Genomic DNA, 14,733 nt, shown 5'->3' with positions numbered 1-14,733 from the left:
CCCTTGGCCTCCCATCTTTGACAGTGCTCCCATCTGTCGAAGCTTATAGACCTATAGCTTAACAATATGAGGTTACACTCTGACAGTCCCCAAATTTTGGATTGACTGTTGAGCTCATGTTCTTAGTCATCAAGTGTGTGCTTATTCCAAAATGTGGCAACTCCCCTCAGAGGGCAAGATGGGCATCTGTCGGGACAGACTTATTCCCAGCTTCTTGAAGTCTTGGAAGATCTATAGCTTTGCTTTTTTTTTTTTTTTTTTTCCGAGACAGGGTTTCACTCTGTCACCCAGGCTGGAGTGCAGTGATGCAGTCTCGGCTCACTGCATTCTCTTCCTCCTGGGTTCAAGCTATTTTCCTGCCTCTGCCTCCCAAGTAGCTGGGACTGCAAGTGTGCGCCAACATGCCCGGCTAATTTTTGTATTTTTTCGTAGAGATGGGGTTTCACTGTGTTGGCCAGGCTGGTCTCGAACTCCTGACCTTAGGAGATCTGCCCGCCTTGGCCTCCCAAAGTGCTGGGATTACAGGCGTGACCACTGCGCCTGGCCAGCTTTACTTTTTAAAGAGTTCCCAAACCAAATGATGATCACAGCAATAGTCTTAACAGTTTTCAAAGTTAGAAAGCAAACCAGGCTCTGCTCCTGGAAGAGTCATCCAGGCGAAATTGTTTCTCAGTGTTCCAAAGAGCACAGTAGAGAGCTCGTGGTATGTGAGGGATGGACTGATAGTGGGCAGAGAAAACATTCTTCATTTTAACCTTTCCTGGATGCTGGTCAGTCTAAGCCTCTTGTCTGTAATCTGCAAGCTTTGAACTAAACAAAGTTGAAAGGGGGAAGTGGAAACATAAAGATACTGAATATGCTAGATGAGAAAAAAGACACCTCAAGAAATACATGGACCATCGGACATTTCTGAACCTTGTGCTAGGTGACAGTATCTCAGATGCCAGCTTTCTGAAAGAAAACCCGGTATGCATGAGGTACCCCAAATGGTAAATAGGAAGTGCTAAACAACCTCCCACTGGGAGCCTCTCCCCAGTTGGGTTTTGGTTTGCAGCCAGCCTGTTCAAACCTCCTTTCCCTTTGAGACTTTACCTTTGTGTCCCTTGGATCTGACAGCCCAGAGTTATCACCACGTTGGGTTTGGTCTGGTGGTTGACTGGTGGAACAGGTGTTTGCAGTCTCGGGCCCCACTGGCTCTTTCTCTGCCATTTACTATGGAGTTGCTTTGGCCAAAGAAGGCTGCCTCAGGGGAAGATATCTGGTTCACTTGTAAAGACCATCCAGACCACTTGGTGGGGGCTGACCCTTCAGCCAGTGGTCGAGCTGTCAGAATCCACGTTGTCCCCACCTTGCCCAAGTGAGACCCTTGCTAGTGCTCTTGAACTCAGTGTTATTAAAAAATAACAAACATTGCTCATTGACTAGTCTTTAGGCAGTAGATGTTGAAATAATCCTCTTTTTATGCCCCTCAGCTTGTTCAAGCTGAGGCCCATCAGCACTTCCAGAGTCCTGAGCTACCTTAGACCATTGCCAAGGCCAGATTGCGGCAGCCTTCACCCAAATTGTGGCATTCCTCACCCAAATTGTTCACCATTGGGCTAAAGTCACTGTGCATCCTGCCTCTTTTCTATTCTAGGATCCTTGGCCTATAGTCTTTCCTGAGGTCCTGCTGGTTTTTTTTTTTTTTTTTCTCGAGGCGCTACCTCTTAAACAGCTATCATTTTCCTGGAGATAAGCTACCCTAAGTGGTGGTCAAGCATCAAGGTCAAAATACTCTGTGGTTTAGGAATTTAAGCCTTTTGATGTTAAAAGCCACCTCTCCAACTATAAAAACCAGCCACCCTACACAATCAAGGCTGTAAACCACCAAGTTAAAAAAAAAGCGCAGGGGGCCAGGCACAGTTGCTCATGCCTGTAATCCCAGCACTTTGGGAGGCTGAGGTGGGTGGATCACCTGAGGTCAGGAGTTCGAGACCAGCCTGGCCAACATGGCGAAACCCTGTCTCTACTAAAAATACAAAAATTAGCCAGGCGTGGTAGAGGACACCTGCAGTCCCAGCTACTCAGGAGGCTGAGGCAGGAGAATTGCTTGAGCCAGGGAGGCAAAGGTTCCAGTGAGCTGAGATTACGCCACTGTACTCCAGCCTGGGTGACAGAGTGAGACTCCCTTTCAAAAAAAAAAAAAATGCAGGTCCTGAGTAAAGCACCCTTTTCCCACTGCCAGAAGCCCAAGTTCCTCCATGAGTACTTTCTTCCCCTACATTGGACTCCTGTTTTATTTCTCAAGATCCCCAAATAGTTCACCAAGTGCTGAAGTCTTTGAAAGGGCCCAGTAAATAGGACCTGTCCTCCCTGTCTTGAATTCTGAACCGAGGGAAATGTAAGCCAGAAGAATCAGAAGATACGAAAGGAAAATATCACCATAGTCCTGATAAGCACTAGGCTGGCAGGCATGGCCTTCATCTATTGGCATGTCCCCCTTACACTGAATCCCAGAATCCCAGCATTTCAAAGACATGCCCACTTCCTTCCACTGCCAGATTGCTGCAGGGAATCTGTGAACTCCCAGCATGGAAAATGAGATCACCAAGCTGCTTTTCTGTGGACCTGTGACTCCCAGATGGGCGGAGTAGGGGACAGGGTTGGGCACCAGCTGCTCAGATTATTCTTTCAAATGCAGGCTTCAGGTAAGTTTGGTCCATTCCTCTCTCTTTAGCATAACACTTTACAAACTTTTTAGTCTGGGGACTCTTACATGCCTAAAAAATTATTGAGTTCTTCAGTGAGCTTTTCTATCGTAGATAATATCTATTGCTGTTTACCATAGAGAATTTAAACTGAAAAAATTATATATTTATTTAATTCATTTAAAATATTAAACCAGTTGTGTGTGTAACATAAATAACAATTTTTATGAAAAATTACTGTATTTTCCAAAAGAGAAAAACAAGATTAGTGGGAAGAGTAGCATTGTGCCTTTACATTTTGCAGTGTCTTTAATGTCTGGCTTAATAAGAAGATAGCTGGTTTTTCATATCTGCTTCTGAATTTTCTCTGTTAAGGTATCACACATAACATAGCCTCTGGAAAACTTCACTTTACACTTGTGAGATAATGAGAGTGAAAATGGCAAATATGTTGTAATATTATGGAAGTGGCTTTGATTTTGTAGATCCCCTGAGAGGGTCGTGGGAACTCCTAGGAGTTCACTCCTCGGACCATACTTTAAGAATTGCCATTCAGGGTAAGACTGACTGGGCAATGGAAAGCACTGGGACTGTGAGAGTTAGCAGAGCGCCTTCCTATGGAAAGAAGCATCAGGAAGGGAACCTCTATGGGTTACACGGTGAAACTATCCAGATGCCAAACTTCAGCCATCCAAGATATCCGTGGGTGGACAGTGCTTGTCCTTCGCCCTTGAGTTGAAACTGGAACTGACGATATTAGCTCTGCAACCTCTCAGCCTGCAGGACTTGGAGATTTATTTCTTTATTGCTTGATCTATTAGAACACCACTGGATGGGGTGCTGCTTCCAGAATAAGTTCAGGAAAGGCTTTGAACTCTGGCGTTATGCCTCCTTTCACTGCAACGCATTTCTGGAAGCTGTGCCTTGAATATTGTTTTCTCACAAGAATAATGCTATAATTGGGTTGTGTTTATCTTATCAGGGACTCAGAATTATATAAATCATCACTGTGGCCAGCTACTCAAATTAAATCAGAGTTATGGGGACTGTAAACATCCGTAACCATTTTTAAAAAGTGAATCCATGCTCCAGGTTTTATGAAATGGGCCTAATTGTACATGAATACAGGGGACTCCAGAGCAAATAAAGTGTATAAAGAGTTCATTATAGACTATAATTATTCCTTCATCAATATCACCTCTGAAAATTAACATACTTGCCATGATAGCTATTGACTGATAACTTTCCATGTATACTTTTAGAAGAGTTTGGGCTGAGGGGTGTGAGGCTTTGATTTGGAGGACTTAAAACAAAATGTTTAAAAAAGTTTTACCTGAAGTCTTTTTTTTCCTAATTTTTTCCGTAGTGAACAGAAACGTTGAAATTGTTTTGTTAGCATATATCACATATCGTATGTGAGAATCATATTTCAGGAGAAAGTTTATTATGGCAGCAGGCAGATTTTTCACTTAGTCTCAATTCATATAGGACAATTTCCAGCCCTTAGCCAGTTAGGTACTATGTGTCAATGTATGTGAATGTTTCCTAATGGAAGTTGTAGTGGTTGGGTTAAGGTAATCCCCAAGGCCTTTTGATGGTTTGAATAGTGTCCCTAAATTGACTAACTAAATGACTTACGGCAGTTTTCTTTAAGTTAGTTTCCTTGCCTGCAAAATGGCAGTACTAACAGCATCTACCTCATAGGGTTATTGTGAGGACTATTTAAGATATACTGCATAGAAAGCATTGTAGCATGCTTTTTGGCACATATTAAGCACTCAGTAAATATTTGCAGTCACTGATATTGAGTGTCTTTAGTTGAATGAATTTCCAAGTTCATTATAAACACAGTCTAATGCCAAGTGCTATACTATTTGATAACTATTTGATATACTATTTGAATATAAGCATGTTGCAGTCTCTGCTGAGTGTAATGAGTTGACGGGACAGAATCAATCTGAGCCATGATTGGCCATCTCTCCTGGAATGCCACAGGCACTTCTGGAACTTTTCCTGACTGTTTAATTGCACAGCTGCCTGGGCCATTATCTAATGATAGTATTAGCCTTTTACCTGCCAATTAAATCTGTAGGTACATTGTTACTACCTGTTACATTAAGCATCCACTTCATGGTAAGCGCCTGTCTATCTTTTGAGACTCTACTCAAGGAAGCCTGGAAGCCTAGGAAGCCTCTTCTCACTTGGGCAGAGGAGATTTGGGATTGCACGGAGGTCTATGTGGACATCACTCGATGTATGTTTTCATATTGTCCTAAGCCTTGATAGGTTCTACTCCTGGGAAGGTGACATTCTATATACCACATTTTGTATGCAGACCCAGATTTTGACCCAGATTTTTGTCTATCAAACTCTTGTATCGTGGTGCTGCCTTTTAGCTAAGAGTTCGGTTTCAACAGTTTGCAGGTTCCTGTGCCAGCATCAATGCTATTTTTGCCTATTCTCTTTGTCCTTACTTGATTAAAAGAAATGACAATGAGAAAACTAAAAGTACTGATACTAGAGATACTCAAGGACACATCCTAATAAGATAGTTAAAATAAAGATGAAAATTACTAGGCGGTCAGATGGGGCAAATGTGTGGCCTCAGTGTGGTATTCATTGACCCTAAGCTGGTCTAGAGCACATCGTGAAGGCAAGAAAGAGTTAAAAAACCCATGCAAGACAAGATAATCTCCTTCCAGAATGGTACTTGACAAAACAAAAATACTGCAGCTGTTCAGGGTTAAACTTCTGCACGTTTTAAGCATTTTTGCAGGGATGTGAAATTCGAAGTGCCATCAGTGGCATTACTGACACAGAAAATCTTGAAGAGTGGCAGTAGCTCTTGAATAATCTTCTTAACATAGCCTCCAACATCATGGATGGAATCCTGTGAGATGTCGAGAATCTGGCAACTGTAATTGTATGGTGAGAAATTGGATTAAAAAATAAAAAAATTAGTCATGCCGAATGTTCTTGAACAGTTTCATTACTCTATCACCATGTACTCAACTAACCACGTTAACAGTGTCTTCATTAACTGTTTATGTGCGCTTATGTTGTTTGGAAGACATAAACGCATAATAAAAGTATTACCATAGTTGTCACCCTCCCTGTACTGCGGCTCCATCCCCCAACCCACAAATCACGTATCATGAAGGGAATTCCACTTGTGCGTCTTTTGTCCTTGTTTGTGAGTGAATTTCCGTTTTTTTGCAGGCTTGATTTCTTTATGGTATTCCTTCTTCACAAAATAATTTTAAAATATTTCTCAGTTACTTACAGAACAAAGAGATAAAAGTCTCCACAATCAAAACAATACCAGCATCATAATAGCTAACCCTTGTCCTGTGGTGAATCACATATTGTTTTTTAAGCCCTTTGTATTCTTCACAACAGTTCTAAAGACCTGTACTTTATCTGTTATTATTATTATTACAGAGGAGGAAGCTAAAGCACAGATGAGGTTACATGGCTTGCCAAGGTCACACAGGTAGTAGATGGTGGAGGCTGGATTTAAACCTGAGCAGGTTTGCTGCAGAGTTCTCAGTCTTAACCCAGTCCTACCCATTGTTGCCCTTATTTCCACAAGGAATCAGGGCAGCAAACATAACGCCAAAGAAGGCCTCAGCTTTGTTGACTGCATTTGGTAATCTCCCAGACAATAATGTAATTGTTACAAGATTGTGACCATGGAATCTCTGATAGGGAAAAAGTAAGAGATCAGTGTTTTAATCCGACATCCAATGGATTACATTTAGGAGTTTATGATAACTAACTTAGTCTAGGTTTTGGTTAGGCAGTCTTCAGAGCCAGAAAGAAAAGTTATGATTTCCTTAGGTTTAGGCAGCTTTCAGAGGTGAAATTTTTAGCCAATAATCATAAATGATCTTAATGAGGAAGAGAGTGAGGAGGCAAGGCAACTGAAGTCTGTCCATGGTGATTCCACATGGAATATTTAAGAGCTTGGAATTTAGAAGTGACTTGGAAGAAATTGGAAAGCAGATCGAGTGACCAAGGATGACTATAAAAAAGAATAATGAGAATGGGAACCAAAAAGAGTAGTGGACTCGGCTTTAAAGCTCACAGCATTGAGACCGTGGAAAAATTTGAACAAGAACAAAAACAATGTCCCTGCGAGTGCAGAACCGGAACAGAGAGACTGATACTCACAGGCAAGCAGAACTCCTCAACTCCTATTACACTTCTGTCCTCTCTGGACAAGGAGGTCGATCTTCAGCCTGGGAAGAGTAGAGCAAATACTTGTAAGAGGAAATTGAAACTCAAGATAGGTGAGCTGATTGTGCGAGAGCACAGAGCGGCACTAAATGAGTTCAGATCCTCTGACCAGCGTGAATTTCACACTGGTGGGCCGAGAGGACTTGCTAACTGCTTGTCATCCTTGAGGAACTGTGCAGAAGAGGAGAATTGCTGAAGGACTGGGGATGGGGTAATGCTCTGTTCAAAGCAAAACATTCAAAATCAAGAAGGTGTAGTTTTCAGAATAAAGAGAAGAGAGCATGGGATTAAGAACAGAAAAATCATGGTTTCTTTATTCCTTTTTGTTGTTGCTAAGCTACTGGCTTTGAAGACTAGGGTCAAAAGGTAGCTGTGCTGTTTTGAGAACGTTCAGAAAGGTTTCCAGAGGTAAAGATAAGGGCTGGATGTGTGGCCACCACTTGCAGCACAGGCACTTGTTGAATACACAGATGTATCCATCACGCCTCTTGAGAGTCTGTTTTAATGAGTCTTGGGCTAGGACCCAAGAATCTGTATTTTAAACAAATGTCCCAGATTGCTTGCTGTGTTGAGTAAGTTTGAGACCTACCGGCCTGTATGGCAGATGTACCATGAGTTGGATTCATGTTGCCCCAATAGTATTAATACTGTGACGACAAATAGCTAAGACATTGAATAACCATGTGCCAGACACTATCCTAAGTGCTTTACACATATTAATTCATTTAATCCTCTCATCTGCCTTATGAGTTGGTGCTATCTTTAGTACTCTTGTTGTACAGATGGGGAACTGTTTCTTCTCAGAGGTCTGGCAGATAGTATCCGTGGGACTGGGATTTAAAGCCAGGCAGTGTGACCTGTTGGAAGTTCATGCTGCAGTCACTGTGCTCTTCTTAAGAGCTCAGGGCTTAGGGCCCCGGGGGGTTGGGGGTTGTTGCCCCTGGGCAAATTTCCCCAAACCATGTCTGGGCACGTGACATACCCTGTTTTTAGCATCTAGGTAGCATCTATATGAAGACTTAGGGGTATCTCGTTAGATTTTCTTGATACATAAAGCTGGAAGAAATGACTAAAGCCAGCTGGAATTATTAATTTATTGAGACCAAATTTTGGAGGGTTAAATATAAATTGCTCCCCCTAAGGACCCAAAATCAGCAGCGAAGATAATAGAGGAGGAAGCCATAACTTAACAGTTGCCTGGAAAAAAAAAGATCAGGGTGGTTTTGGTGGACTACAAGCTTAACATAAATCACCAGGGGCTTTGTTCTGCTGTACCTTCTGCCTGGAATGCCCTTTTCCACTTTCCCCTCTTTCTCCTGGCAAATTTTTAATCATCTTTAAAGTCGGAGCCTAAATGTCACTTCAGCTATGGAGTCTTCCTTGACTTCCACGGACAGATTTATCGTCCCATTCTTTCTGCTTCTTTAGCACTTTGTTCCTGACGTTATAGTTTTGCGATTATTTTTCCTACTTGTGGCACCCGTGTTCACAGCCACTCAGCTAGCTGGAAACATGAGGGAAGGCATCATTTCCTCCCCTCCCTCCCCCAGTGAGTCCCTGCCTCAGAAGGCCCTATTGATCTTAACTATCTGGGTATTGACAAAATCTGCCCCTTTTTCGTTCCTTGCAGCCCCTGCCCTGACTCAGGTCTGTGTCCTAGCTTGTCTCCCAGTTGTCACTTGTCATCCCCTATCACACACACATTTCCCACAAAACTATCAGAGAATTCTCTGTCAGATGCATTCGGTCTGTGCTTAAAATCTGTCCCTGGCTCCCCCAGCCAACAGGATAACCCCAAGCCCCCAACCATTTGTGATCTAACCCTGTCTAACTCTCCGGCCTCAACTTTTGACATCCTGCCTTGCTTCTTGGACTCCAGCGACACTGAACTCATTGTTATTCCCCAGGCACTATGCTGTCTCTTGCTGCCTTGTTTTAGTTCAAGCAGTGACTGCCTAGGATGGCTTTCCTGCCACCCTCTAGCGCCTTGCTACTCCAGCTGTCTGCTTGGGAAGCCCCCAGATTCCCTGCCCTGGGCTTTGCTCATATCCTCTGCATATCTTAACCTCCCACATTAAGTCTTGAGCTCCTTAAGGGCAGGGGCTATATCTTGTTTTCTGTTTCCAGTGGCAAATGAACACTCAGTACATGTTTCTTGAAAGATTGTATTGTAATTATTTGGTTGTACTTGGAAAGACTACAGAGTTTGAATCCTGCCTCTTTCTCTCTTGGATGTGAGGTCTTGGGTATTTCACTGTACCTCTGTGTGAGAATCTATTTGCTCATTAGCAAAATGCAGATAGTTTAACCCCCTCTTAAGGGGCCTATTGTGAGAATTAAGTGAGGTAACAATGTGATACGAAACAACACACTATTCCAGGGATCTGCAAACTACACTCCTGCTGCCATTATTTTTGTCTGGCCAATAATATTTTTTACATTTTCAAATGCTTTTAAGCAAGAAAAAGAAGAAGAATATCTTTCAAGACTTGAAAATGGAATGAAATTCAAATTTCAGGGTACATGAAGTTTTATTAGAATGAACACAGCCATGTTCATTCATATGCTGATTGTCTATGACTGCTTTTGCACAACAGCAGCAGATTGAGTAGTTTCAGCAGAGATCCTATGGACTACAAAGCCCGAAATACTTAGTTTACCCTTTACAGAAAAAGCTTGCCAACCCATGCACCATTCAAATATTAGGGAAATGTATGTTATTCACAACCTCCTCCTCATACCCACAGATAACTTGTTAAGGGTAGGATTCCTCTTTCTCTTGGAAGTTCCAGAATTTCATCCTAGGCCTGGCAGAGTGATGACTTTATGTGGGAGTAAGCCTCAGGGGCTGGGTTTTGGCTTTCTGGGATGCAGGATGTTCCAAGAGTGATGAGGCTACTTGAGCAGACAGTGATCTTCATACGGATAGAAGTGTTAATGGGTAGATAGATACCTTTTTTTTCATGTGTTGCTGTAGAACAGGTTTTCTTAACCTTGGCTCTGTTGACATTTTGAGCTTGGCACTCCTTTGTTAGGGATGCTGTGCTGTGTGTTGTATAATGGTTAGCGACTTCCCTGCTCTACGTATTTTATAATGAAAAAGAGAAAATACCAGAAACCAACTGAGAGCCAGTAGCCACTAATAGCCAGTAGCACCCCCTCGCAGTTGTGACAGCTAAAAATGTGTCTGCACATCGACAGATGTCCCCTGGGGAGCAAAATTGTCCCTGATTGAGAGCTACTGTTGTAGAACATTCAGGCATTAGCTATGGATTAGACCAGAGAACCTCCAATGCCCAGCAAGGATTACCACCACAGTGCTGTCAGCCCTCCTAAGGGGATTCTGCTCGTCAGCTCTTGTTCTCCTGCAGTCTCATACCTGGTATCAGCCACAGCCTTGTAGGGTTGCAGGGAGAATTGAATGAGATACTGATTTACCAGCACAGTGCTTGGTGCAAAGTAAGCCTCCACTATGTCCAGTTGGGAGCTTGTATTCATTTGAGTGCTTCCTGTTTGTTTTTTGAACTTGGTAACTTTGCTATTTTTTGGCTGAAAGTTGAGAGAGGAAATAAATAGGGAGAATATATATTTTAATAATTTTATGGAGATTGTTTTTAAGAAAATACATTATAGATTAGTATTGTGGATCCAGGATTATATAATTTTGTGGATCCGTTTTGTCTTGAGGAAGAAGAATTTAGGAAAGTTTCAGCTATTTAAGATGAATATGAAATTATTCAAAGTATGACATGACTTCCATGGATATTTAATATTAGTAGTCAGTATTTGTTAGAGATGTGCTTTAAAAGCATTTTTTCGATAATTCTCATGGCCAACCTGGCTGGTTGGTACCCTTTTTTACATGAGGAAAATGAGCATGGAGAGGTTTAGTAAGGGGCAGCACATTGAGGACAGAAGGTCCCTTTTCTGAAATAAGGCAGAGAACAAAACACAGAGGTGAACATTCACTGTCTTCCTGACAGCTTCGATGTGGCCCTGAAGTCCTGTTTCTGTGGGTTTGGACCAGGAACTGGGTGCCGCTGATTCTCCTACCTTAGGGCAGATCCACTAAGAAACAAGATTGAATAAAAGCTTACGGTTTTCCTCTAGTCTTGAGACTTCCTTGATCTCTGAGTTCTTACCCAGAAACCCACATACTCTACCACCCTGAATGCCCCCATTTGAAATGTGACCCCTGTCTGCTCCGTGCCTTCCATCGCTGGCTTCTGGCCACTGCGTTTCTGGGCTCTGGCCTGACCTGTTCTGGGCTAGCACCTGCCATGCCTCACTGCTCTTAGAAGCCTGGGCTAGAAGGGTGAAGAGGCAGACTCCTAACATGTTGGTGGGACACAGGTTTACAACACATTTGTCCATTTTATATGGCAAACTGGGGAGTTCCCTGTGTTTGTTTGAATTAGCTAAAAGCAAAAGCTTTCCTTCACTCAGTGCCTGCACTGTGCCAGGCATGGACAGTACCTGGATGTTTACACGTGTCAGGTATCAGACTGTCTCCCAGTGTCCCAAACTTGATGGGTGTTGGAAGCCTCACTTCTTATTTCTCAACTGGTTTCTGATATTTTCTCTTTTTCATTATGAAATATGTAGAGCAGATAGTTTGTGAGGTGAATACTGTAATTTGTACGTATGTGTCTATGCAGATCTTTACATTTTATCTGGTTTCCTTCAGTCTTTTTGAAAGAAATGAATTATTACAGATAAAATTGAAGCCACCCTAGTTTTCCTTCCCCTGGGGTAACCACTATCCTAAATTTCATGTTTATCACTATCACTTCTTACATAAGTATGTGTTCAAAACATTATGTTATCTTTTGTGTTTAAATTGTATATAAGTGGAAACATCAATCATGATTTCTACTTTTCTTTGCAAGATTTCATACTGCAGTGTGCCTTGTCTTCAGTCTGAATTTGGGATGTCACACGAATGGGTTTCGGAACTTACTAAATAGTCATCTTTAGGTTGATTTATAATTAAATTTATATCTTAATCATACATGGAACTTAAAGAAACTGACTTTTTGTTTTGTCTTAGTTTGCCTCTGAGATGTAGCCTTTTGGATAAATGTAGTTCCAGTTCTTCTGTTTTAATGTTGTTTTCTTCCTTTGGCTTTGTGATGATGTATTAGTCCATTCTCCTTTTGATGGACATGTACAGAATCTTTGCTATTACAGTCATGTTTCAGTGGACGTTCCTGCACATGTCAACTGGAGCACTCATGTGGGGTAATATTTCCCTAGGAATAGGGAGGATATATCCACATTCATCTTTACTAGAGTTTGCCAAAATATATGCCAAGGTGACTGTACCAGCTTCCACTCACACCTTTTTAGGGGACTGGTTCTTCTTTATTCTTCACTTGATACAGCCCTTTCTTGCACATAACAGACTTAAAACTGCTTACTTATTTGATGGGCCTGAACTAGTATCTCACTGTTGCTCCTAATAATTTTTTAAGAATACTGTGATATTTAATACTGTTTAATTTATTTCTTATTTTCTTGGATTTGAAAAGAACAGTTTATTAGATTGGTCTAGATTTTTGCAACATTAGTATTTGCAAAATTTCACATGCGTAATTTAGGTAGTCATTTAATTATGAAGCTGCACTGCATTGCTTCATCCAGACAGTTGTTCTGAGATCTCTCTGTTTCTGGGACTTCCCTTCTTCTTCCTCTCAGTTTCTGGTTCTCAATAGGGTGGAATGTCCCTAATGCTGTCCCTGTGGCCACTGGAATCCCTTCATTGGGTAGCCTCATTCTACTCTTCCTTCCTCTGTATTTGAATCCCCATTAGTACATGGTACGGTTTCCTATAATTAATGCAGATGCTACAGGAGCCCTGCTGAGGGCTAACTGTCCTCCAGTTGTGTCAGCAGGGCTGAAAGAAGTAGGGAAACTAACTTGGAGGGTTAGCTAGACAGTAGTAGGTATGACTGAGTTTTAAACACACTGAGTAAATTAACTGTGCGTATGATGATATAGAAAATGACAGATACTTGGTTACTTTCTAAAGTGTAAAAATAGCTGTATTAATCTTTACTTACATTTTTAATGTATCACTGTCCTTCAAATTGTAGAAATAAATATATAGTTTTGATTGGTTTTACTTGGTATAAAATATTATCTGTCCCACTGTTGTAAGTATATTATAATTTTATTTTTAAATGAACATGGCATCTTGAAACCAGCTTTATAGAAAATTAGCTAAAAATATAAAAATCTGTATACTTGAATGTATACATTTTTCATGAAAACTTAAGTTAGTGATGGTAATTTGTGGAGCCCAAAGACTATTTGGCTGTCCCCCAAACCCCACGCCCACTTGATAGTTCTTCAGTCACAATGGGCATTTTAATGGAAATGTTCAGTTCTTAGAAGAACCTAGAATGTGTATTATTTTGCTTTTACTGGACTAGACAAGTGGGATTTGTTTCTTCTACTCCAGTTATCAAAATGATTAACCCTTTGCCCTCTACATTCTAATTGTAAGCACTTGGAAACAAAGGGGTTGTTTGTATAAGATAGTTGAAAAAATGAGGCTTTATGCCAAGTGGAATGTTTCTCAGTTGAAGGAGGTAGCAATCATTGCACACATTTTTTTTTTTCTTGTGTTGCAGGCGTCTGTAGAGGCTTCTGGTGAAATCGCATTATGCAAGACTGGATTTCCTGAAGATGTTTACAGTGCAGTCTTATCGAAGGATGTGCATGAAGGACAGCCTCTTCTCAATGGTACTATCTCAAAAGATATATTTGTACATGCAGTGTCCATGCTCATGAAACAAATTAGCCATTAAAAAAGCCTAAATCATTTCTATTGTATAGCAAGTATGAATTTTTCACAATCACTGTGATGAGACTGTAGGGACTTTATTTTAGGATTACAGAAGAGCTCATGAATCTCTTATATACATGATTAGAAGGCTCCTGATCTCTTGAAATCTTCAGATTTCTTCCGTTTTTAATTTACAGAGAAACCGTTATGTAACTGATTATTACCATTTTTGTATATACATTTTATTTAAAGAATAATATTTTGAAGAATATGAAACATTAGTTCTAATGGCTTTAAAATTTATTTACAGCAAAAAATTACTTAGTATTTTGAATTAAAGAAAGGAAATTATAATATTTTATTAGATAAAACGTGAAGCTTTAATATATAGCTGAATTACGTTGAATGAATTTAACATGTAAAGTCTCAGTGCAAGAGTATGAAATTCATATTTTTGTTATGACATTGTTTATAGCAATTACTAGAAAGCTAATTTAGTTGTAGCATATGTGAATTTCAAATATAGTCTCATTTCCCATTTAAATATGGATCAAGTTCATTATAGTTATCATATGGAAACTCTTGCCAATAAGTCTAGATAAAATCTGAAATAAAACCTAAGTATCAAAAGGAAAATTGAAAGCCCTTTCCTTTAGCTCTAATTGAAAGCAAATAAAATTTTGGTTAGTAGTATTTTCATGGACTTATTTATTATTACGCAAAATGTCATTGAAATGTGAAAGCAAGAAGAATTGATTAGTAAGTTGTATTTAAATTTTAATTCCCACAAATCTTGCATATCTCTGAGGCTGTTTTAGAGAGCTGCTTTTAGAAAATCTGTGTAACCTCAACTAATTAATTTACACAGAGCTCTACCACACAGCCTTAATTGAAGTGTCTCCACAGTACCGACAAACCTTAGTGGTATAGTACTTAAGAATACCATAGACAGAGGACTTTGAAATGTAAATGGCCTCTTAGCTACTAACGTTCTTGGGTGCAGGTTACATTTTATTT

General features: G+C 40.6%; 1 protein-coding gene across 1 annotated transcript in view; it reads left to right on the top strand.

Annotated features, from left to right (window-relative positions):
• The window catches only part of CDH2 (cadherin 2), a 227,875-nt gene that overhangs the window by 15,206 nt on the left and 197,936 nt on the right, over positions 1–14,733 (top strand). Inside the window, exon 2 of the mRNA XM_054460840.2 lies at positions 13,562–13,673. Coding sequence (XP_054316815.1) covers positions 13,562–13,673 — 112 coding nt within the window. The remainder of the gene's footprint in view (positions 1–13,561; positions 13,674–14,733) is intronic.

This window comes from Pongo pygmaeus, chromosome 17 (genome assembly GCF_028885625.2).
Source record: "Pongo pygmaeus isolate AG05252 chromosome 17, NHGRI_mPonPyg2-v2.0_pri, whole genome shotgun sequence".
Classification (NCBI taxonomy): domain Eukaryota; kingdom Metazoa; phylum Chordata; class Mammalia; order Primates; family Hominidae; genus Pongo; species Pongo pygmaeus.
This window is presented reverse-complemented; position numbering and strand designations above follow the sequence as displayed.